General features: G+C 33.9%; 1 protein-coding gene across 1 annotated transcript in view; it reads left to right on the plus strand.

The window, feature by feature from the left end:
* The window catches only part of LOTGIDRAFT_173550 (hypothetical protein), a gene marked incomplete at both ends in the record, with an annotated part of 63,566 nt that overhangs the window by 5,021 nt on the left and 36,235 nt on the right, over positions 1–22,310 (plus strand). The window contains 43 exons of the mRNA XM_009051325.1: positions 1,625–1,715; positions 2,354–2,387; positions 2,698–2,830; positions 3,051–3,111; positions 3,339–3,445; positions 3,888–4,032; positions 4,266–4,387; positions 4,604–4,700; positions 5,117–5,225; positions 5,887–6,061; positions 6,368–6,557; positions 6,831–7,039; positions 7,224–7,357; positions 7,748–7,959; positions 8,273–8,418; positions 8,805–8,981; positions 9,398–9,556; positions 9,895–10,037; positions 10,441–10,511; positions 10,763–10,929; positions 11,227–11,393; positions 11,606–11,786; positions 12,251–12,412; positions 12,822–13,013; positions 13,548–13,718; positions 14,738–14,876; positions 15,547–15,765; positions 16,029–16,095; positions 16,278–16,441; positions 16,636–16,763; positions 17,001–17,142; positions 17,564–17,827; positions 18,245–18,287; positions 18,540–18,691; positions 19,119–19,210; positions 19,441–19,486; positions 19,691–19,939; positions 20,084–20,138; positions 20,378–20,547; positions 20,872–21,045; positions 21,231–21,455; positions 21,682–21,724; positions 22,001–22,155. Of these exons, the coding sequence (XP_009049573.1) occupies positions 1,625–1,715; positions 2,354–2,387; positions 2,698–2,830; positions 3,051–3,111; positions 3,339–3,445; positions 3,888–4,032; positions 4,266–4,387; positions 4,604–4,700; positions 5,117–5,225; positions 5,887–6,061; positions 6,368–6,557; positions 6,831–7,039; positions 7,224–7,357; positions 7,748–7,959; positions 8,273–8,418; positions 8,805–8,981; positions 9,398–9,556; positions 9,895–10,037; positions 10,441–10,511; positions 10,763–10,929; positions 11,227–11,393; positions 11,606–11,786; positions 12,251–12,412; positions 12,822–13,013; positions 13,548–13,718; positions 14,738–14,876; positions 15,547–15,765; positions 16,029–16,095; positions 16,278–16,441; positions 16,636–16,763; positions 17,001–17,142; positions 17,564–17,827; positions 18,245–18,287; positions 18,540–18,691; positions 19,119–19,210; positions 19,441–19,486; positions 19,691–19,939; positions 20,084–20,138; positions 20,378–20,547; positions 20,872–21,045; positions 21,231–21,455; positions 21,682–21,724; positions 22,001–22,155 (6,082 nt within the window). The remainder of the gene's footprint in view (positions 1–1,624; positions 1,716–2,353; positions 2,388–2,697; positions 2,831–3,050; positions 3,112–3,338; positions 3,446–3,887; positions 4,033–4,265; positions 4,388–4,603; positions 4,701–5,116; positions 5,226–5,886; positions 6,062–6,367; positions 6,558–6,830; positions 7,040–7,223; positions 7,358–7,747; positions 7,960–8,272; positions 8,419–8,804; positions 8,982–9,397; positions 9,557–9,894; positions 10,038–10,440; positions 10,512–10,762; positions 10,930–11,226; positions 11,394–11,605; positions 11,787–12,250; positions 12,413–12,821; positions 13,014–13,547; positions 13,719–14,737; positions 14,877–15,546; positions 15,766–16,028; positions 16,096–16,277; positions 16,442–16,635; positions 16,764–17,000; positions 17,143–17,563; positions 17,828–18,244; positions 18,288–18,539; positions 18,692–19,118; positions 19,211–19,440; positions 19,487–19,690; positions 19,940–20,083; positions 20,139–20,377; positions 20,548–20,871; positions 21,046–21,230; positions 21,456–21,681; positions 21,725–22,000; positions 22,156–22,310) is intronic.

Here is a 22,310-nt window from a genome sequence, read left to right on the forward strand (position 1 = left end):
GTAAACAAAGATTAATAAAAACTTCGTTAGTCATTGATTGTGCATTCATATGCTATTTGAAATAGTTTGGGCGGGTCACGGTTTAAACCACTTCGATATTACTCTAGTTACAATACAGGTCTACCGTATATTATATTTTAATAGCCAAATAGGAGTGGGGTGACTTTTCTTATGTTTACTTGATATAGCCGTCTTGTTACATGGTCTTCACGCAATGCGGAAAATATACACCGTCTATCTCACCTTTAACTTTTCTGAATAACTTGACAAATAAAACGAAACTAAGGGAAGAAATTTAATATAATAATTATAATCACCACTCCCTTTTAAGCCCTATTATTAGTTACATTTCTGACAGCATAAAAGATTTCTTTTAAGATTTATAAGATATTTTATGAAATTTATGAAATATTACTTATATCACTTTAATTTTTTATATAAAACTATACGTTAGTAAATTATCTTAGCGAATTATCTTACATCTTGAAGCATTTTGGCCATATCCTTGCAATTATACCCCTATACTTATTATATTTATTTTACCATGTATATAGATTTTAACATTTTATAATAACCCACTTACCATCTTAATTTAGCAGCATGGACCAGTCTCTATAGCCCTATAGATTTAATCAGGTATGTAGGTAGATGACAAGTTAACGTTCGCTTCCAGCGGATGCTGATATCGCAAACTAGGTAGTTGTTGAGATTTAATCATCATTACACATTCCTTTATATGTTGTGTCAACACTAGCAGACGACGCTCTAGGTTTTACTAGAGCAATATTTTAACCCCGTTTTTCATTTTTTTAAGAAATATCCTTATAGATCTTTACAACTTTCGGTTTCATTTGTAAAGATCCATCAATAGGGATACTTCCGCATTTATGAAACATCATTTTCATTTTATAATATACAACTTTCAAATTTTCATGATTTTTTAATCAAGGTTTTAATTATTATACTACGTGTTAACCCATTTTAGAGAAACATTGTCATAGCTAGTGTCCACAATTTGAAGCCTTACAGTAATATTTTTTAAGTTCCATACCATAATGGAAATAGTGTGAATATTATAATACAGTATTATTATATTAATAATTTACCGTATTTTAACTCCATTAAGGAGTATTCATCTGTGATATTAATGTATATCTTGATTTTAATTATATAATAACTATGCGATACATGTTTTAGTTTTTCATATACTGTAATGTTTTGCATAATTGTATAATTTATGTTGAATAAATATCTACAAGATAAAAAATAAAAAAAAAAATACCCCTCTGGTCCTTTTTATTTGCCATTCTTTCCCATTTCCATTTGTCTTGTTTGTGATTGTTTCGCCCTTTCTTTCCCCTGTGTTCTTTTTTGACAGAAATCAAATTAACGTCTCAATTGTAATTTCAATTTTCTACCACAGTTGCATCCTTTAAAACATGTTAAGTCCGTTTCTTAATAATATAACGAAGTTAAGCATAGCCATTTAAACGGGACTAAGGTAGTAAATTACAATGGAGACGAACAATATCAGAAAACAAAACAAAAAAAGAAAAGAAATTTTAATCTTATTTAATGCAACCACCCCGACTAAAATTTAAAACTAAAAACAAATCTGTTGCAGGTTGGCTATATTAATGTTGAAGAACGGAACGATGAACAAGAAATACTGGTACGAGTTCGGACCTTTAGTTTTGCTCAAGTGTCTACCCCTCGTAAGTTATACAGAATAAATGTATTTCAATTAAACTCCCACTGAGTTTAACCATTGAGAAAAGATTGACGCTTAGATATTTCAAATACCACCCTTATATTTTTTCAAATTGCGGTCAACAGCGACGCTCTTTCTGTAAATAGATTTATGGTTTGTTGGTTTATTATTGTGACTATAGTGAGGGGGACGGACTACTTTTTTTTAAATAACGTTATGTTGTATACATATGGATGTATAATTCATAATTCATACAATCTTCTGATGCAGCAACTCTGCTCACGGGGCCTGAATGTCAATATTACTGATATGTCAACCAGCTCATAAAGGGGCGACTCCCCTTTCACTATTGCTCTATAAATGTAATATTATCTCGCTCTATTAACTGTGAAAGCAACCATTTAGACGACTTTAAAGTATGCAACACAGCACTTGGTATATTTTGAAATATCTATATCATAGTCATGAAAATTAATCTATAAAGGTTATAACCAAATAAAGGTTTTAAAGCAACGGTTACTCAATTTTATGGCATTAATGGAAAAACCGAAATGCACTTCAGAATATGTATATAAATTACTACAGACAGGACTTGTCATATTTCCTGTTTTTATGAAGCTGACACACACCTTTTCATTTCAGATACGGTTGGACATGATGTAGATTTCAACAAGTGGTAAGCTGCATTCTTTCTCTACTGTGTGGAAAAATTGGAAAATCCGATTTAATGTAGCTTTACCTTGAATATCTGTAATTTGACAGAACCAAATGACTATGAAATGTTGTAAAAATCTACCATGTTTTTCAAATCTTTTGCATTCTTACTTCTGGTTTTAACATTGGAAGAATCGTTAGTTCCCACAATTATAAACAGAATCCAATTTCAGCTCTTCCTGTAATTATATGGCGAGTATATGGATACATTTTTTTTAGCAATGTATATGTTTTTCAGAATAGAAAGTTTTATAGTTGTATTTGCCTTTCAGGTTTTCATTTCTTATAAGCCGTAATGGGGAAATTCGCTCAGTGTTTTACGATCAGCGCGAAGATGATGAAATCCTTGCCATCAAGAAAGGAATGGCGGCCATGTTTGCAGGAAAACTACACGACCAAGATGAAGTAGGCAGTTGCCAGCAATTTGTTGGTTTTGAAATGACTTTTTTTTTCATCAAATCACGCAAATGAAATCATGAATAGTATAATATAACATTGTACGGTATTTGTGTCCCAGGCATCTGTTATGTTACGTATGAAAATCAAACGCTGATAAGATCATGTACATTTTATTTTTAGTTATTTTGTTGGACAGTCAATAATGCCATTTTTGTATTATATTCAGATTTCCACGAGAAATACACCAGGAGGATGGAAGTATGATGTTGAAGAACTGGGTCACGAAGGTAAAAATTAATCATACTACCATTCATCAGTAAGCTACGACTAATCACCCATTTCTGATAACCCGAGCACCCAATTCAGACACCTGAATCACTTCTCTTAAGATCATACATTCATGAAGCCCAATTTCTGGATACTTAACGTGTTCATCCAAGTTGACCGGCACTTTTAAAAGAAAGATTCCTGGCAATCTCAAGATTTTAATCACATTCTCGATAATATATTTAAGGTCCGCATAAAGCATCCTATAGAGTAGAGTCTCATTCAGAAGGAAAGAAATTCACCAAGACAAGAAGCCAACATCCTTTGGTTCATGCGAAATCGAACTACACCAAGGTGAGTGACCTGGTACATGTCATTTTGCAACCGCGTTACTTAAATATTGATACCAATATCACTTTTTCATACTTTAAATCCAGCGTCCAATTCTTCTGCAATTTTAATGAAAACGTTTTGGCAGACAAAACTGACATTCTACAATAATTACTAAAAGATAGAACTGCACGGAACTCGGATGTAAATCCTGAAAGTACTGTACTATACTGAAATTGGGCTCTTTCAACTAGTAAAATGAATGAGAAAAAGTGTGAATGTATTTGATTTTTCTATTTCTTTACAAAAGTATGCATGCTAAATTACAATAACAAGACTGATCAGCCTTATCAGAGCTGTAAGTTCCAAATGCAATTTAGATGTTAGATATTGTTCTCTGTAGTAATCTAACAAGATTTAAATTTCGATTTTCTTTTATAAGAAAGTAATGTTTGGTGTTTTTCAGACACTGTACTACAATTCAAATCTTGGAACAATTCATACAGTACTTGTTGACGAGAGAATATCTATGATGAGACACACACCAGCAGGTTACGATCCATTTGATGGCCACAGACCAGTCAATCCAGTCAATAAATTCTCTGACATGGGTAAGATTATACAGATCGAGAAGATGACTTGATCTTCACCAAGATTACATAAACTAGAAAATGTGAAGCCGGGGGACTTAATTTAGCAAATCGGGGAACTTCAAGACACACAACGGAGCAAATAGGGTAGGGTATGCTATATAGCAACTCGCATCGTTTGATCTATTTGCTCAACGACTAGTCAATTAATTCTAATCTAAATTAAATTATCATATTTTGTTTCAATTTTCTAGAGTATCCTGAGATGACAGCTTTAGGAAAGGGTAAACTGGAATTTGTGTCACAGCATAAACTGAATTTGATACCAAAACGAACGACTAAAACTCTTGTTAAAGATTCTATACACATTAAAAAGGTTACACCTTTTATGCAATTCAAAATCTTCTTGTATTTTTTTTTTCTCAATTATTTTCCCCGACATTCCCTATCAATGTTATAATAAACAGAAAGGTAATCGAAATGTTCTAAATTGAAGTAGAGCAGTAGGACACAATTACTTCCTTGTAATATAACCATTTGTTGTTCAAAGTAACGACGACTTGCACCATTTATTTTTTTTATTTGCATACAGATCAAAAGAAAACCTACCAGAAGTAACGAACCTGAGAAACTATTGGAACAAATTCGTGGTAATCTAACTATCATGAGAAATGTACCAGATAACACACGTAAGATATACTTTTAAAAACCTAATGCCATTTCCAATTGCTAGAGTGACAATGTAACTTTGAACTTCATTTAGGAAATTGAACAAATATTACAAATGTGTTTCTTGCATCTTGGCTCATTTGTTTGGTCAGGCATATTGATATGATTGTATCTCATGATGTTGACCAATACAGTAGTGGCGGGTGTCGCTCGAGAAGCAGACCTGATGACCTCTATTTTGAGGAATCCAGCACTATACAGCCTACACTCTCAATTTTGCCCTTCTTTAGGTGATATTTTGATAAACGGAATAGTCGTGCTTGAAGGAATTTCTATTCCAGAATATTTGCTTCCCCCGAATTCCAGTAAATAGCATGAGGTACCGCTAGAGGAATAGAGGACCATGTTCAATATTCATAACTTTGTTCAATTTCAGCTAATCAAGTGAAGACTGATGGATTCCATTGTTTAATGATCTGTTTAGAATTATTAGATGATATCTGGTTTAAAAACATCACAGAGTATTATCTTTCTTTAGATACACTGTAAGTAAGATAATTGATCTGGTACTGGTACAAAACATGTTGATTATCTCTTATTCCAAGTCACTTCCCGACTTTCATGTCACCGGTAAACTGACAATAAAATTCAAAGCCTTTAATCCAAATCCATATAAGCTAATGATATTGCATCAAGAACAGATTCTCCTATATAAATAGCCATACAGAAATTGATTAATATTGTTTTAGAAGTAGATTTTGTGGTTTCCTTCAAGTATACTTTACTCACACAGACATGCAAACACCATGATAAAATCAGTAGAATATAGGAAACAGTAGTCTAGGGATTACACAAAACTGACTTGAATGTAGGACTTCAAAATATGTTTTAAAAGGACACTAGGTGTACTATTTTCGGGAGTTGATTTCGGTCACTTTATTACATTGATGCACAGAGAGGATGAGATAATAACAACATCATGCCACGTTGTTGACTGTAGGACCGTATGTTCGGAAGCGTTGAAAGCATTGCTTTTGGACAAGTTCGTTTACTCTAGACTACCATGGAGAAAGCTACGTGTAGTTTGTTTATACACAAAATTAATCTGTAACACTAAACTTTAATTGTCACTTCCATAGAAACATCAGCAGCCATGTAACTAAGTGAAGGCTAAAAATTAATGAATTTGATATTTTGTTCTTGAAGGTCAATTCGGAATGAGAAAGACCAATCTCATATTGTTGATGCAATGATGGCAACCAAATCAGATCGTGCTCAAGATATCGTTACGGAGAAAATTTTACAGACTGACAAACCAAACGTTAAGATGATAATGCGCTTGATGGTGTCGATCATTGCCATGGATACTGCTCCCAATAAGGTATGGTATATCTTCCAAATATGGTAATTTACAGATACTCATTTATTCTTACCAAACTCCAATCATTTGCATCTATATACCAATTAGTCCGATAACTTATTTTTGCATTGGATAATCTCTAGTTTACAAAATTCTGTATCAAGAATTGAGTCCATACAGTGATCAATCATCTCATCCTAGATTGAGGATTCGGGTCTGAAATTTTACTTTTACTGTCCATATTTTACTTTTCATCTGAATCTGAGAGAAAAATTACCACCAGGTGATTTATTATAATTTATGAACTTATATTTTATAATATTACAGAGACTTTTGACCAGATTATTTGAAATGGGATTTGAAAAACACAAATCGGAACCTGTTCTCCATAAAGGTGAAGTCTACCATAGAATTCTACTGACGATTGGTTCGGTTTCTCGGAAGCTTCATAAATCTGGTCGATCACAGGAAGCAACTGATGCCATTTCTAAAATAGAGAAAATGATTGGATATCATGGTAGGTTGGGTAGTTCGAAAAGCCTATTCGTACAAAGAAATCATTGGAGACCATTATATAGTCATAAAATATATTGTTGGATTGATTTATATTATATAAATGGAATGAACAAGATGCTTTCGGTAACTACAAAGGCAATAAGAGCTTGGCAGCATTCCACTCCTTTGACGAACGTTAGGTAACACAAACTGTGGGAAATTGTGAAATGAAGGATTTTGTATGGGTATAATAAGGAATGCTTGTTACGCCACTCATATGTAATGTATATTTTAGATCCGTACTTATTTCGTAAGAAAAGATCAGTAATGACTGAAAAGGAAGTTGAAGAAGAGGATACATTGAAAGTAAATTTACTGGGAGCTCTTGGTAATGCTAGATTACACCAATCTTATGAATATATCGTATCTCATATCAACACTACCAACTGTCAATGGGTAAAACGTGCTGGTATTACAGCTCTAAGAGGTTATCATCATGAGCATGTAAGTTATAGGTTAATGGTACATATTATGTGTATATATGGTTCCATACCATGCAGTTTATGTCACCAGGTGAACTCAGAAGCATAAAAAATCGCACTAGTTCAAATGCTCATTTTTATAACACCTGATCTCAGTTTGTGTCTGGAAGAATTTATGTGAATGATATTTTTAACTATATTTACAGGCAGCTAAGTTGATGTTGAAGACCGCTAGATATGACGAACATGATACAGTTCGATACGAGGCAATGATACAATACCAGTCTCATCCTAAAGCTAAATTCCTTACTCCATATACACCACCTGTGGCCCAAAATAGGTAAGATACCCGACTTCATTTTGAACTAGTGCTAGAGCTACACGTTCAACCAGAAAATGTAAAAGAACTGGCGGATGTATCTTCAATACGCCATCAGACCTTCCCTAGACCGAGCTGCACCACCTATATTAATTAACAAATCTTTCTTCTTACACTTGAGATACATCTCTGGGTTATCATCAAACAAAACTTGTTCAAATTCCTTGCTTATCTCCCCTTAGATCACTATCAAGTTAATCCAAGATTGGATATTACCACACACATCCCAGAACGATTAAGACACTTGGCTTAGCTGCTATCATCATACTCGTCCTAAAACTTATAAGCTCCCTTAGTCCAGATGTTTATTTTTTTTTTTATTCTTGTGTTATTATCTCCTTGTTCTTCCAGTTCCTATAATGGTTCATCGATATATTTCAACCCTTGGGATTTAGATGCAAATGATGCTTATCTTCACCCACGAAACAAGCGTGGCTTTTTAGATAATGGTTTTGAATTTCTTCTCGCTTCACCCAGTTTGGATTATACTAAATTGCTTGGAAATAAGAAACTTGGGGCCTCTTTTGGAATCCTGATAAAGAATTTACTGGATTTAAAGATAGGTATTTACTGACATCTTATATCATTAAGATTATTTTTTTGATCATTTTCTTCTTTATATTAATCTAACAAGTTTTCTGCCACAGTTCCGTTCTAAACTAACGAATTTACATCCAATGCGTGTCGTATAGAACTCTTTTTTTTCTGGATGACAATTTGACGAATTATGACCAAATAGAGCAAAATGGCATCCGTTTTTGGTTTTGCCATACAAGAAGCTTGTTCTACGTGACATCATAGACCATTTTGTTCAAGATTGAAAAGTCATGATAGCTACCCCATACAATATCTTCCATTGTTTGATTTCATTTCCAGCTCCATTTAGTGGTCATGTTTTAGTGGATGTCCATGATGAAGCATTTGCTCGAGTTCATCTTGGTATAGTTGGTACTAATATAGAATTCTTTGTGGCCAGAGTTTGTTTTAAAGGTGGTGCTAGTTATAATCTCAATATTCTACAGGTAATATCATGGGGATTGTGGTGTTCTATCGGAGAAATATGGTGGTAGAAAGATTACATATTAAGGCTCCTGTTATGATGCTATATCAAAGCACGCAGTGATATGATCTGTATACATGTATATTCGGTTAGATCGCCGTAATTCTGAAGTGGGCTGTATGTGACGAGATATGTAAGACCGCATTGTGCTTTATCAGAGTCGAACCCAACAACTTCTGATTATAACTCGTGAAGTAAAGATGTCCACATTTTATTCCAGAGACGCTTTTCAGAATAAGGAGACAAGAACAAGCTTGGCTTTATTTGACTTGACAGCTTCCATCATCAACATGAATTGTAAATATATTTAGAACCGTTTTATAATTTTGTTTTTCATGGTTGAAATAGGAATTTGGTGTTAACAGTTTGGATGATTTGGTGAATTTATGGGATAATTTAAAGAATAACGTGGTTGGAGCACTTACAACTGGTCTTGATTTATTTCATAAAATCATTCGTGGAGATATATCGGTACAAGGGATAATACAAGATTTCATAAAGGCTTTAGAACAATTACCTCAGAAGGTAGGAACAGTTAACTGTGATTTGAAACATTTATATCTGAGATAATGTAACTTTATATTAGGCTATTATTGTTTTTAAGAAATTAATAAATCAACTATTTTAATGATATATCAAACAATAATAGCCTATAATTATTGGACTGCATCCAGAACATTTTTGGACCCAAGAGCTATGAGATCAGCAAATGACTTCATAGCATAGTCATTTACCTTAGTTGGAGATATGCAGAGGCTCCAAAATGGTTTTCTTTGATCAGTACCCTATTTCTATAACAAAATTTTCATTGACTATTCTTTACTCCTTCCTATAGCCTACATCAATAATACGTTTGCAATAAAGACTCTTACCTTCCTATTAAGGTCCTCTCTAGCCGAATATCTCGGACACGTTTACTGTATCAAGCTCATATTCTACAGGTGATGAATCTGGGAAGAAAGGCTGTTGAACTTATGAAGAAATTGGGAGAAATAGACGAGAAGGATTTACCTCCTTTCATAAGATCTATTAGTAAATTGGTCAACACTGTGGTAGGAACTTATAATGATATAAAGAAAGATGTCATGGGGTTTGTAAATGTAAGTTAAACTGCTTTATGGTATATATGGATTTTTTGTGAACATAAGTGCGAAAAGGACTCTTGCATTTATTAAATTCAATTTTGCACGTCTAATACTAGTAATATCCGGCGGTATCATAATAACAGGACTGAATACTCTGTGATGCATTGTGTGGTATTGAAATACAGATCGTTATTTCCGGTTCTGTTTTGTTTGAATGTTATAGCAATGGTGGTATAGTCAAACACATATTTGTTTTTATTCCGAGTCCGATACAAAACCTGAACATTCCTTGTTATTTTGGAGTAAAATTAATAGAAACTATGCAAACAGAATAACAATATACTTGCTTACAGAATTTGCTAGAAACTGTGACTGTTTTATTGCCGAGAGCATGGAAACTGATCTACGAAGCAATTGAAGCCATTTTTGGGGCGTTTAAAGATTTCTTTGGTGACCCTAAAAAAGCCATCACAACAATTGGTAGCAATGTTATTAAGTAAGTATAGCTATAAACAAGATTCTTTCAGATTTTCTTTCTGTTACACATCGTCGGGTGTCAACTGATAACTACCAATAAATACGAAAGAAACAAATGTAACGACTATAGCAGCCAATACACATTCGCCATACACAATTGAAAGGAAATGCCCTTTATTAGCAATTGCATAAATATGCCATCGATTCCCGATGTTCACATGGCACTGAAATACAAAATGCCTTAATTTACAAGAAGAAAAGTATTATATACTTGGCTTCAGTTGAGGTTTGGTTCTACAATTTCGGAAACCACGACAAAGAAATACATATCCAAATGTCCTGAATTGATAAAATTAGGTTAAGGCCTGCCTTGTAAGTTGGTAACCGTGTTATGGGAATAATGCCATTTTAATCAATTTCAGAATTCGAATGGAAATAAATAATTTAGTATTTTCCGTCAACAAAACTGTACAACTTATGTCATTTAAGAAAGGTATGGTTACTTTCACCTGCCAAAGAAAATATTATTGTTGCTTACTTACTTAATGATCGGTGAAAGTTATTTCTGCATAGTATTGCGGTTATCCTCTACCTTTTGCATCCGATGGTGGAGCTAGCACTGGGGGTGCAACTGGACTCAATGGGGGCATAAGTGTCGGGGTTAATTTGGTTTTCATTTTGAAATTTCTGCTTGCTCCCCATTGCTGATTCATGATGATAGAATTTAAATAATTTTAATAACAGGAAAACCACCTGAATGGTTGAATTTAGGCGAAAAGTTTTCAATCCTTAAAGATGCTGTTAAGGAAGTCATGAACACTTTAAGTAGTGGGTCTAAATCATGGATACAACAGGGGTTTGGAAAGGGTAAAGATCCAGTTGAAGAATTTACCAATGGAAAATTTTCGATGGTGAGTTAAATATAAAAGTGGTTGAATAATGCTGTATATTTGGTAGTAAGAACAGAAGGATTGTAAAGAAGTTTTCTAAAAAGAAAAGATAATGTATATCAGGTCATTGTTAACCAATTTTGCTGATGGGGCGAAATCCGAATTCAGGTATCTCCCGATAATATGAGTATGAATAAACAAAAGTAAAATAATAACTGTCTGAAATGATAATATAAGGCCCATTGTATTTTTTCGTCAATCTGATCGATCAAACCTATGTCAAAATGTTCAGGCCTCTTATATCCGTTTTATTTGTAGAGTGAACTCAAGAAACAAGTAGTTGGTGAATTGAAAGATCTGGTCAACGATTTGTTATCACCTTTTAGTTCAGTTAAAAATGTTGGCGGAGATCTCTCAAAAACATTTGATCTTGTTAGCAGTACAATAAATAAAATAAGAAAAGCCTACGATGCTGTAAAAACAGGGTGAGAATTTAGCTGTTTTGAAATGTTCTGTAGATTTTCATTTATTGTACATAACATAATTTTTATGCACTCTTCTAGTGCATTTTATTGTCTCTGTATTGTGCATGTTTTGGCATTACTTGGTGGCATGGGAAGAGGTAAAGACCCTCTACATCAAAGCTTAAAAACACGTTTTTTAAACCCTTCTAATTTAATTTGGTGTTTTATCATAGATATCGCATAGCACGATCATTAATAGACAGAATTTTTGGACCAAAGTGTCATAAAGACTTCCCTAGAAAATATCGTAGTAAGGGCAGTGGATGTGGATCTGGTGATTATCCTTCATCAACTAAAGCAGGACAAGAGTACGATGTTGATGGAGTGGATTTGGAAATTGGAAACGGAAAAGAGGTAAAATTCATTGTATTTGAGGGTATTTGTGTCCATATTTAATGCAATATATTTTTGTATCTTAGATCAGTGCTTCTCAACCGCAGTGAAATCTCTCCTCCCCAAATAAATTACCCCCCACCCCCTGTTAGTAATTCCTCTGCATGGTCTTCCAATTCCTCCTTAGGGAGGATTTTTTCAACTGTTAAGAAGCACTGTCTTAGATGACGGCAATGATGTTGATTGATGCAGGGGTTTGGGTATATGGGTAAATCACTATACAAATCAAATTCCATCAGCTAACTTTTTTTCATTTTTTTATAATGACTTTCACTTTTTTCATTTAACAGAAGTGCAGAACAGTAGGTTCATTTCATTTTCAATTTCATTTAACTTTATATTGCGTTTTTGTGTACATTGGATAGGATTGACTTTGATATTCGCATATACAATTATATGTTTCATATTTTGAATAATTATTTTAGTTAGTTGCACCATTTAGCGGTACTATTCGCCGCTCAGCTAAAAATAGTAGAGAAGTTTTGTTAATGGCAACAGGGGGATCATTGAAAGATACAGAAATTATTATTACCAACATAGAACCTAGTTCCTTTATACCATCTTATAGTAATGATGTTCTTCAACCGGTACGTTTGGATACGTTATGATTTGACTAGTTTAGTTCTTTCGAGAAAAAAGGCGTCTCTCATCCGAATCATTCTCGTTGGTTTGAATTGAATCTGAGTCTATTGCGTCCATGATTAGGTCAATGTTAATTTCACGCCAGTTCGCAGGGAAAGGAATTCTCGTGGTTCACTTTACTTTGATTTAATCTATAAGATTGAATAAGGCACATACATAAAACAGAGTTATATTTGTAGCCAGAGGCGTTCGACAACTTTATGGTAATTTTCAATTGAAACGAACACCAAGAATTTCTCACTCATAACAGTAATAACATCATGTCGCTTACCAAAATTTATTATCTATTTAACATTACCCATCTCTCAATTTCTCTTAGTATGTTTGCCCATTATGTCAATTATTTCTATGCAGGTGAATGCTGGTCAAGTTATTGGTACGGTAGCATCATCAGTGTGCGATGTTAACCACCATATTCATTTCGCTATGAGGAAAGTTGGTGGTATACAACCAGGTGTTATTGACCCTTCTCGATATCTTGAACCAAGGTTTCCTAAACTACCAAAATGGGAACAAGGATGTGATGATTATAGACTAGTTTGGAACGTAAGATTTATTATATTTAAAAAAAACAAATTTAATTCCAAATAAAAATAACTTTTGTTTCTTCTTGCTTTCTGTTTGCTTTCGGTACAGCAGCCGTTTTCAACCTGAGGGTATTTACCTCCGAAGGGGTATTTTGACTACATTTGTGGACTGCTTTGCAGTCAAGCATAAGATTTTTGGACAAATATAGAATAAGTTGTTCTGTTCAGCCAGGCTATATTCTCCCAACATGATACGATTGCAGGAAAAAAAATTATGTGAAAATCACGACAGAGTAAGGATATGTAGAGGGAAGAGGGTAACGCAATCGATCAAGGACCCTAAAAGAGATAATAGATTGAAAAAGGTTGAAAACCTCTGCTGTACAGAGACTGAAATGAAGCATAAGAAATATGTAATATCCATCAATGTATTTTACATGCAGGGAAGAATCGAAAAGTCTCGAAAATATTCCCGTTTAAGATGTATGTTCAATGCTAAAGTTTTATTTTATGACCAAGGAAATTCATTACCCATTCCACATTTATAATCCAGGATGACCTTATAGCGGACGCTCCTTTAGTTGGTATTGGTGGTAGAAAGGAGGTAGATTCAAGCCCTGAAAGAACTGGAGAAATTGATGAGCCTACACTTGAAACTAGTAGTCAACTTGAACCTGCTGAAGTTGTAGATAAGGGTCTTTGTGAGTATCCTTATTTAGGTTGGGTAAAATCAAGATATAAGGTTTATCTATAACCATTTTCAGTGTATATGGACCCTGTACAAACTCGTCTTTGCGATTATGGTCCTTGTGTAACCAAGTTGCTGTCGTACTTCTCTTACAACTGGATCTTCAAGCAAGATTTTTTGTTCGTTCGTTTCTTTGAGATTTTTCAGAACTGAATCACAATACACTTTAATGTCAACTTTTCAAAGTTTTTTTTAAAGGAAGTAACATAGACAGCTATCTCTTCATTCCTTTTTTTAGTTGATGGAGACAGTTTTTTTGGAAAAGCTAAGTCAAATAAACCAGCTGTTGCAAAGAAAATGGAGAAAACAAAAGATTCGGGTATTGATATTTTACCATTTTGATAGTCTAGAAATTCGTTAATTGATTTGAAACTGCTCTTGTCGTGATAAATTTGGATGATGTCTTTAATTCCTCGAACCCTTAAGGACTGATTTGATCGGGCCTATATGATTCGGTTAGCCTAAATATGCTTTGATATTTGATTTTTAATTGGATAACGCCAGACTCGGATATACAACAAAAATAAAGATGGAAAACAATTGTGGATTTTTAGTTTTTAAACGAACAATGTTTTAGAACCTGAACTTAATTGATAAAATATTGTGAAATATTACATTCAATTTGAAAATTGATTTTCATTTCAGGATTAAAGAGCTTGTTTAAGAGACCTTTAGAATTCATAAAGAAATTTTCAATCCGTAAATTGAAAGTAGGATCCATTTTGGATTTGTTGGAGGTACTAAAACTGGAGAAGAGTAAAGAGTCAATGGCGAAACTGATTCTTAAGATTAAGGTAATGTCTGCCTGTGTTCCTTCATTATAGCCATGGACAGAATAGCTCCCCAGTTGACAGTATTGAAAATAAAAAAGATACAAATATAATAATAATCTAATGTCTAAATTGTATCAAATGTCCATATACATTAGTATTTCACCTGTTTGATGTCAAAGCCTTTCGCTTGTACTGAAAAGCAAAGTTTAAAATTGATTATAGGATATGATCGATGATAAGCCTTGTTTTAATCCGTACCAAATGAACGATGATCAACTACGTATTGAGCTCACAGAACGTGGCTTAGACTCCGGAGGTTCAAGGAAGGCAATGATAGACACATTGACAACACCAAGTACAGGTACGTCAACAAATTCAATGCAAGAAAAAAATTTAATTGTCAAAAGATTTGTTTGTTTTGTTGATAGAACTGAATTTCAACAAGATGAGTGGAGCCCGTGGATTTAAGGGTGGGCGCCCTTCCCTCAGAAACCTTTTTTAGCATATGCTCTTAAGCATTTTTTTTCTGTGGGTGTGGGAACCCTAAGGGATGTGGCCCGTGGACTTGGTTCAACCAGTCTCTGTTGTAGTTGAGCCACCGGTAAATTAGAGGTTATCATAATTCTCTGGTGTCCATTACATTAATACGTTTTGGTTACAGACATGAGTTCACAGCTAAATAATGCCGATAAACCCAATCTTCTAAAAATAACAAAATAATAAATACCATATAAAATCATTTTCATTCACAATGCAGACGGGAACTAGTAGTTAACGGCAGCCATAATATATCAGTCTTTCTCTTGAGTGCTCTGTTTGTTGATATTCGCTTGCAAACAATTCAATCAAATCTCAAACGTTCTGTGATGCATGAAAGGCAACTAAAGATGTCAAGATTTTAGATGACATATGAAGATGTGTTTTTGTAATAATATGTTAATATTTGTGTAAGAAAAGACAAAGCTATAGAAAAATCAAGTTCTGATCTTGGTATACTTAGGACTCCATGACTTTAATATGTTACATTTCAGAATGCCCCGGATTAACTTTTAATCTGTTGAACGATAAAATGTTCTGCACACCAGATCCACATTGTCTGGGAATCGAATGTTGTGTACACTTAAAAGTATTCATGTTCCGGAAGACGTATAAGATGTACGCCAGATATGAGCCGTGCGACAATCAGTTTGTATTTGGTATTAAAGGGAAGATAGAAAGAGTTATTGGACCTTTCGATGGAATCTATGATAGTAAGTGTTTCAAGTGAAATGTTAGAGAAAAAATGATGTGTAAACCGAATGCTCTACCACCAGGCATCTCTGGCTAAATAAACAGGCCTTGACTAAGCATTTTGAGTCTAATATTGTTAGTCCAACACAACAGAATTTCATATTTTCACGATTTTAACATTTTAAAACGAGCTACGGAAATCTAAAAACGAGATATTCAAATAATGACTTTATCCCATTGGTCTGTAGTCACAATGATGCTGTAAATTTTTCGAACGTTTCAGGCTGGGAGGAAGATGTAAAAACCGGAATTAAGATGAGCCTTCTAGGGGGATTGGAAGTAACAATCAGGTCAGTTAAAATGGCAGTGGTCTCATTGCTTTGATATGATCTCCTCAACAATAACTGCATTCGGTGTCGGCAGCATGAGGAAAATTCATGGCAGTTTTGTCGTCATTGTAAAGCACAGCAAAAGTACGGAGAATTTGTGGTCGGTTTTCATTATCTAAATTCGTGTTTTGATATTCATTCAGAGTTCGTATAGAGAAAACAGATTCTGCACTTCTCGGGACACTTGGATTAGGAATGTGTATGGAAGACGATGAAGAAAATTGTCTCCCTTTCATATATTTGTTAAATGAGGCAATATTACCAGTACCAGTATGTGCACCTGATGGTTCTTTAATATTTCCTGAAGGTAGATACATTTATACATTAAGATATAACTAAACCACAAATAAAACGTCCCACGTCGACCTCTCCCCTTTTTTCAATCATCTTCACTTCAGTTCTGCCTTCTGTCTCACAATAAAAGTCATTGATTCACTTTTGAACATGGGTACAACATACTGATCAAACCTGTAAGCTTAAAGTAAAAATATTTATTTGTAGTTGATTGGGAAGGATATTTTAATCGTGATAACTTAAAGAGTCGCTTTAAAGAGTCGGCTAAGAAATATGCGGAAGCAGCGCTAGATTTAGCTCTGAAAGAAGGTCTGAAACAGCTTGGATTCCCAGAGGTGAGTCTAATTCCAAACGAGTTCACAAAACTAACAGTAACCAACGAAAGATACACAGAATGATTCGCTACCAAGATTTCTGGATCATTTAAGATGCAGTGGAGTGCTTGTAAGAGATTCCAATATTTTTACAGTTTAGACGCTCTGTAGCAAATAAAATGAGTATCTGGACTTCAATTGCAATTAGAAATTAAATTGAGAAATGTTAGGAATGAATTCATACCTTGTCGTATTTAGGACTTATTAGAAGAAGGTTCTCCTTGTCAACGTCCAGAAAAACTGACAGTTGAAATGTTGAAAACTAAGTTAGCTGAAAGAGGATTGAGTATTACCGGGACAATAGATCAACTAATAGAGAGACTTACTGAGGCTGATAGGAGTAAGTAATACTTCATGTGTTGTTAGATTTAAATGGAGACAAAAATATCGGGAAAGAGGGAGAAACAAAATTGTAATAAAAGTTGCATGGCCGACAATTTCTGTGAGGGCAAAGGACCTCAAATAGGATAGCATGCTATCTAAGGAATAGGATCTCAGATATAAGATCGTGTCAAGTACTGCTTAATTTTCTCTGGCGTCTTTAGTGTGATAGGTGATGTAGGCTGATCCAAGCAATGAAAGACTCTTGCTGAAATACCAGAAGTTGATGGCAAGGGACAGCATCGTATTGGTCTGAGGTCATCCTGAGTCCAGATATGATCTAGATTACATTACGTGGTGTACCATTGTTCATTACTGACGAAAACGGTCACATTTCCACTATGGACTAGATGATGTATTTAATTTTTGTGTTTTTACAGGTTGTGAAATATTGGGACAGAAAATTACTTTACCAACAATAAAGAATGACAAACTCAAGAAATTACTTTATCTCCAGATTAGTAACAATTGTCTTCGATTACAAGCTTGTATCGACGTTGACATTAACATCAGTACAAAAACTCCTTCCATAAACTTTGTTAGATCTTTTATTGCATATGTTGAACTGGATGCCTGCAATTTCCAATTCCACATTGGTTTTGAAATGTATAAATATACTGAAATTCTCATAGGATACAAATGGGGTAAGTAGTTTTGGTCAATTAATTACATTAATACGGATACACGGTAGAGATTGTTACAATAACTTTTCGCATGTCCAAAAAGACTTTTAGATATTTTCTGAATTGTATATTAGAAATCTCCAGTTAATATTTTGTTTAACTTTCATGTTTTGATTCAGTGGCGTATTATCCCACTGTCTAGTCTTATTTATACTTTAACCTTAGAAGTAGTATGTATAGCGATCTGCAACATATCACAGTGTTAAATGGTGATCATGATTACCGGACTTTGTTCAGATGAGACACGCCCCAAAAGATACAAGGATTCATCACTGATGTAGATTCACAGGGAAACTGCCGAAATAATCCCACGTGGAGCTGGATAATCGCATGTGATTCCAAAAGTCAGCTTTATATGAGTAACTGTCTTTATTTCAGGCACCGAAGAACAGTTTAAAATAGGAGACAATATTGTTTTTAGGTGAATTTTTTTAATGTTTTTGTGTATATCTCGGACGAAAACAAACCTAGAAAATCCGTGTTAAATTCTTGTAAACATGTCAAATAATGACGTCTTTATCACATATACCATTTGACCTGCACGTCTTGGAATATTTTAACAGAATTAATTTAAAGGTCATTTCAAATGTTTCTATCTTGTCGCCAATTGTTGTTAGAATTTGGTTCTTGAGTCACATTATAATAACATAATCTATCCGTATTATTCGTCTAGTTATAAGATAAATCGTGATGAGAATAAGAAGATATTTATAATAGATGTTAGTGGAATAATTAAAGCATTAGGTACAGATGTAATTAATGGTAAAATAATAAATGGAATGGAAATACCTATACCTGTCTGTAATGAGAACTTTACTTTACCAGGTTTGTAAATAACTAAATGAGAACTAAGAGGGGCAACTATTGCTCATGAGAATACAAAACTAATCTCGTGTTACAGCTGTTCTATAATTTCTGGATGATCTCTTGTTGAGCTTGAGTGAAGGTGCCAAGAGAACACAAGCATGGAAGAGGCACATGTAATCCCATAAAGTGTAGGGACACGCCAATCGCAACGGTGTGCGAGAAACTGATTTTTAACATTGTCTGAATAAGGATCTTTAAACTGTCTAAACGGATGCAATTTTCAATTTCTTGCCTTTCTTCTGCTTTGCTTTTGAGTTTGTTTTTGAGTTTTTTTGTCTAACTGTGAAAGAATGGTGCTTCACATTTAAAGTTCATATTCCAATAAGGACATCCGAATATTGCTATATCAGATTTGGAGGTATTATGGTTCACTTTGCCTTTATAGGTGGTGGTTCGATGAAAGATCTTTCATTAGCTCTGAATGGTAAACTATCTGATGCTGCTGTGGACATTTTGTTCAAAAAATTTGGACTTGATGTAAGTCTTGAATTTGAAATCCATGCTTTCTCCTTTATTTGATATTGAAAGAGATAAATTTTATTTGCTGGTTGATATAGAGCTAAATTTCATGATGGAATTGAGCTTTAATGATTATCAGGATGTAAACAGCTATATTTCTATATAGTTTAACATTAAGGAGAGAGCTGTTGCAAATTAAGTTTATTTTTGTATGTAATAGAGATTTGAAAAGTTTTTCTCTCCTTCAGAAAATCTTTACCAACGAGGAATGTAGTGTTCCAGTATCTTCAACAGGTAGGATCTCTTATTCTGAAATCTGTTTGTTTTGCTTATAATATAGGTATTTAGAATGGCAATGTAAAATTCTTAAACGAGAAATCGTGTGTATATTCTGGGAATCAAATTCCAATTGAACTATGATCATTGACTGTTAAGTACTCCGAGTAAAGTCACATCTTTTCAAAACCTTTCAGAGTCGTATGTCTTGAATTATTACAGATTGTCCTTGGAAAATTGATGTCGAAAAATACCTGCCAAAATCTCTTCAAGATAAAGTAACTTGTGGAATGATGGATGATTGTTTTGGTGTAAATTGTTGCGTAGATTTCGAAATGAAAATACCATTTTTTAACAAAGTCGTACATAAAAGTGTAGAGGTTTTTGTATCCTTTGATCCATGTGAATTCCAACTTGAGGTTGGTTTTGGACAAGCTGTCCATTCTGAGAAGTTACTGTCCTACCAATGGAGTAAGTATATTATCTTTCTCGATGTCAATGATCTCAGTTGAATGATAAACCAGCTATTGACGCAAGAGGAGATGAATGTGACTTTAAGTTGATTTAATGTGATCTTGCTGTCGTAGTAGATAAATATTTTGTATTTTATTTTAGATACACAAACAACAATATCTTTAGGAAATGGAAATCCTCCGCCAGTAACACTAACGTAAGTCTTGAGAATTCAGTTGTCATAGAAATAAAGCATAATAGCTTCAAAAAGACACTTCATTATTACAAATTTAAGTACTTAGTTTGGCCGTACATGTGAAACGATTATGATGACTGCATAAATAACAAAATGGAATACTGATAGCTTGTGATCTTGTAAGGGCAATACTATAACAAAAAGCTTTTAATGAACAAAAATTTGCCATATTTGCGAAATATTGAAATTAATGTTTTCAGACTGACCATCGCCAGGATTGGCCAAGGCTTTAATATAGATCTAAGTGTAATGGTCTGTATACCAGATGATGGTTCTTCTTTCTGTTTTCCTGAAGATGGTTTAAATCTGTTAAAAGATGTTCACATACCACTTTGCGATGCCAGGGCACTTGGTAATCTTGCTAATAGTGGTATGTTTGTTGAAAATAACGGTTCTTTAATATTTTTTTCATATTATTGTTTTGCTTTAACTTATAATGTGTTTGGCAAACGGATCGTTTTACGAAAACAAGGTGCGCCACCTAACTAATGTTAATGAGAGCCTACCAAAAACAAATATATTAACTTCAAGTACTCCAATGATTACATCTCCAACATCAATTACAATGCCGAAAGATGATACCTTAACTTTTGTGTGCTTAACGACCTTGTGAAGCTTATAGACACAGTGTAGCTCTCTGTCACTTTTTAGGAAGTCTTTGGCAGTCAATCAAATGCTTCATGATCTTTTGCAGATTTCAACCTAGAGGAGTATTTGAAAGGTTTGAAGCTTGAAGCTGGAGAGAAATTAAAGAAATCTGGAGCTAAATATATTTTGAATAAGTTGGGTATAACACCATATTTACTGGATGAAAGATGTGATATCACCCGCTCGCCATATTCCTCAAATATTGATGGATGGAAAAATGGTAAGAATTAAAATGGTCTTTTAACCGACAATTTTTTGTCACTGGAATGTTGATTTTCACTCCATAAATCTGCAAGAAAAACATCTGAAATCTGCCACTAGAATGTACATGATTTGATTTTGAGTCCTTGAAGATAAAAAATTCAAAGCAGTCATTCTATGAATTTAATGATTATTTTTTTTCAGACTGTCCAAAATCACTCAAACTACTTCCTAAACTTCCAAAAGGACTGGTTTGCCACCTTGATGATACGTGTACAAAGATAAATTGTTGTTTCCATATTGAATTCTTGGACACCAGCTTCCATGCTTCACTTACTCTAAATATGTGTGACTATGTTTTGGAAGCGTCCATTGAAAAAGAAAACGTTAAATTGTCGTTGTTGGGTGATCAGTATGATTTAGATAAAGGTATATTTTTCTTATATAATAAATACAAAATAGGTTTTACTACCAATGTTATATATATTGGATGTTCTACATCGATGGTTCCTGCAAATCATTTAACAGCTTTGACCTTTTTTCCTATGTATTAACTTTTGGATCCATGAGAATGAAGTAGATCTTGTATGTTTGGAGCAGTTTCTAATGTTAAGAATCATTTTTTAGATATTATTAGAAATTATTCTATTTATAGGTATAACAAGCAGCGTGCAGATCTCAGACTTTCTTGTTGTAAGGTATGTTCAGGAAACTATAATTTAGTGCAACCATATACATTGTACAAGAAAGTACGATGTAAGTCTTAACCTTCAATCGAAAATCAAAAGTCTGGTGAAGCTAGTAAACAAATTTTAAAACGAACAGCAGTGTACTTGTTTGGTTTGGGATTTGAGTACTTACCAAACTGTTGCTTTAAATCATCATTACCCGTTAACGATGTGCAAAAATTCAGAGACCACATCTCTTACCAAATCTATTTAACGTACATTTTATCTCCATCTTCTACACTTCAGGTTTGGTGTTAGTAAAAAGGACAAGACGTTGGTGTTTGATTTATCAATAGCAGCCTGTTTTCAAAAAGACAAATGCCAAGCTGAATTTGATGTGTTCACTGGTTCAGAAATCCCACAGTTTATTTGTGACTTAAACGCCAAGCTAGATCTGAAAGGTAATTTATTGGGACAAAACTACACCATTAACAACGCTATACTCATTAAAGACCCTTTTTCACCAAGTCGATTATATCTCCATCTTGAATACTTTGTTATTCGGGTTTAACTAGATATAATTTTCTTGCATTGAACTAAATATCCCGAATTTTGT

The sequence above is a fragment of the Lottia gigantea genome (genome assembly GCF_000327385.1).
Source record: "Lottia gigantea unplaced genomic scaffold LOTGIsca_164, whole genome shotgun sequence".
In the NCBI taxonomy this organism is placed as follows: Eukaryota; Metazoa; Mollusca; class Gastropoda; family Lottiidae; genus Lottia; species Lottia gigantea.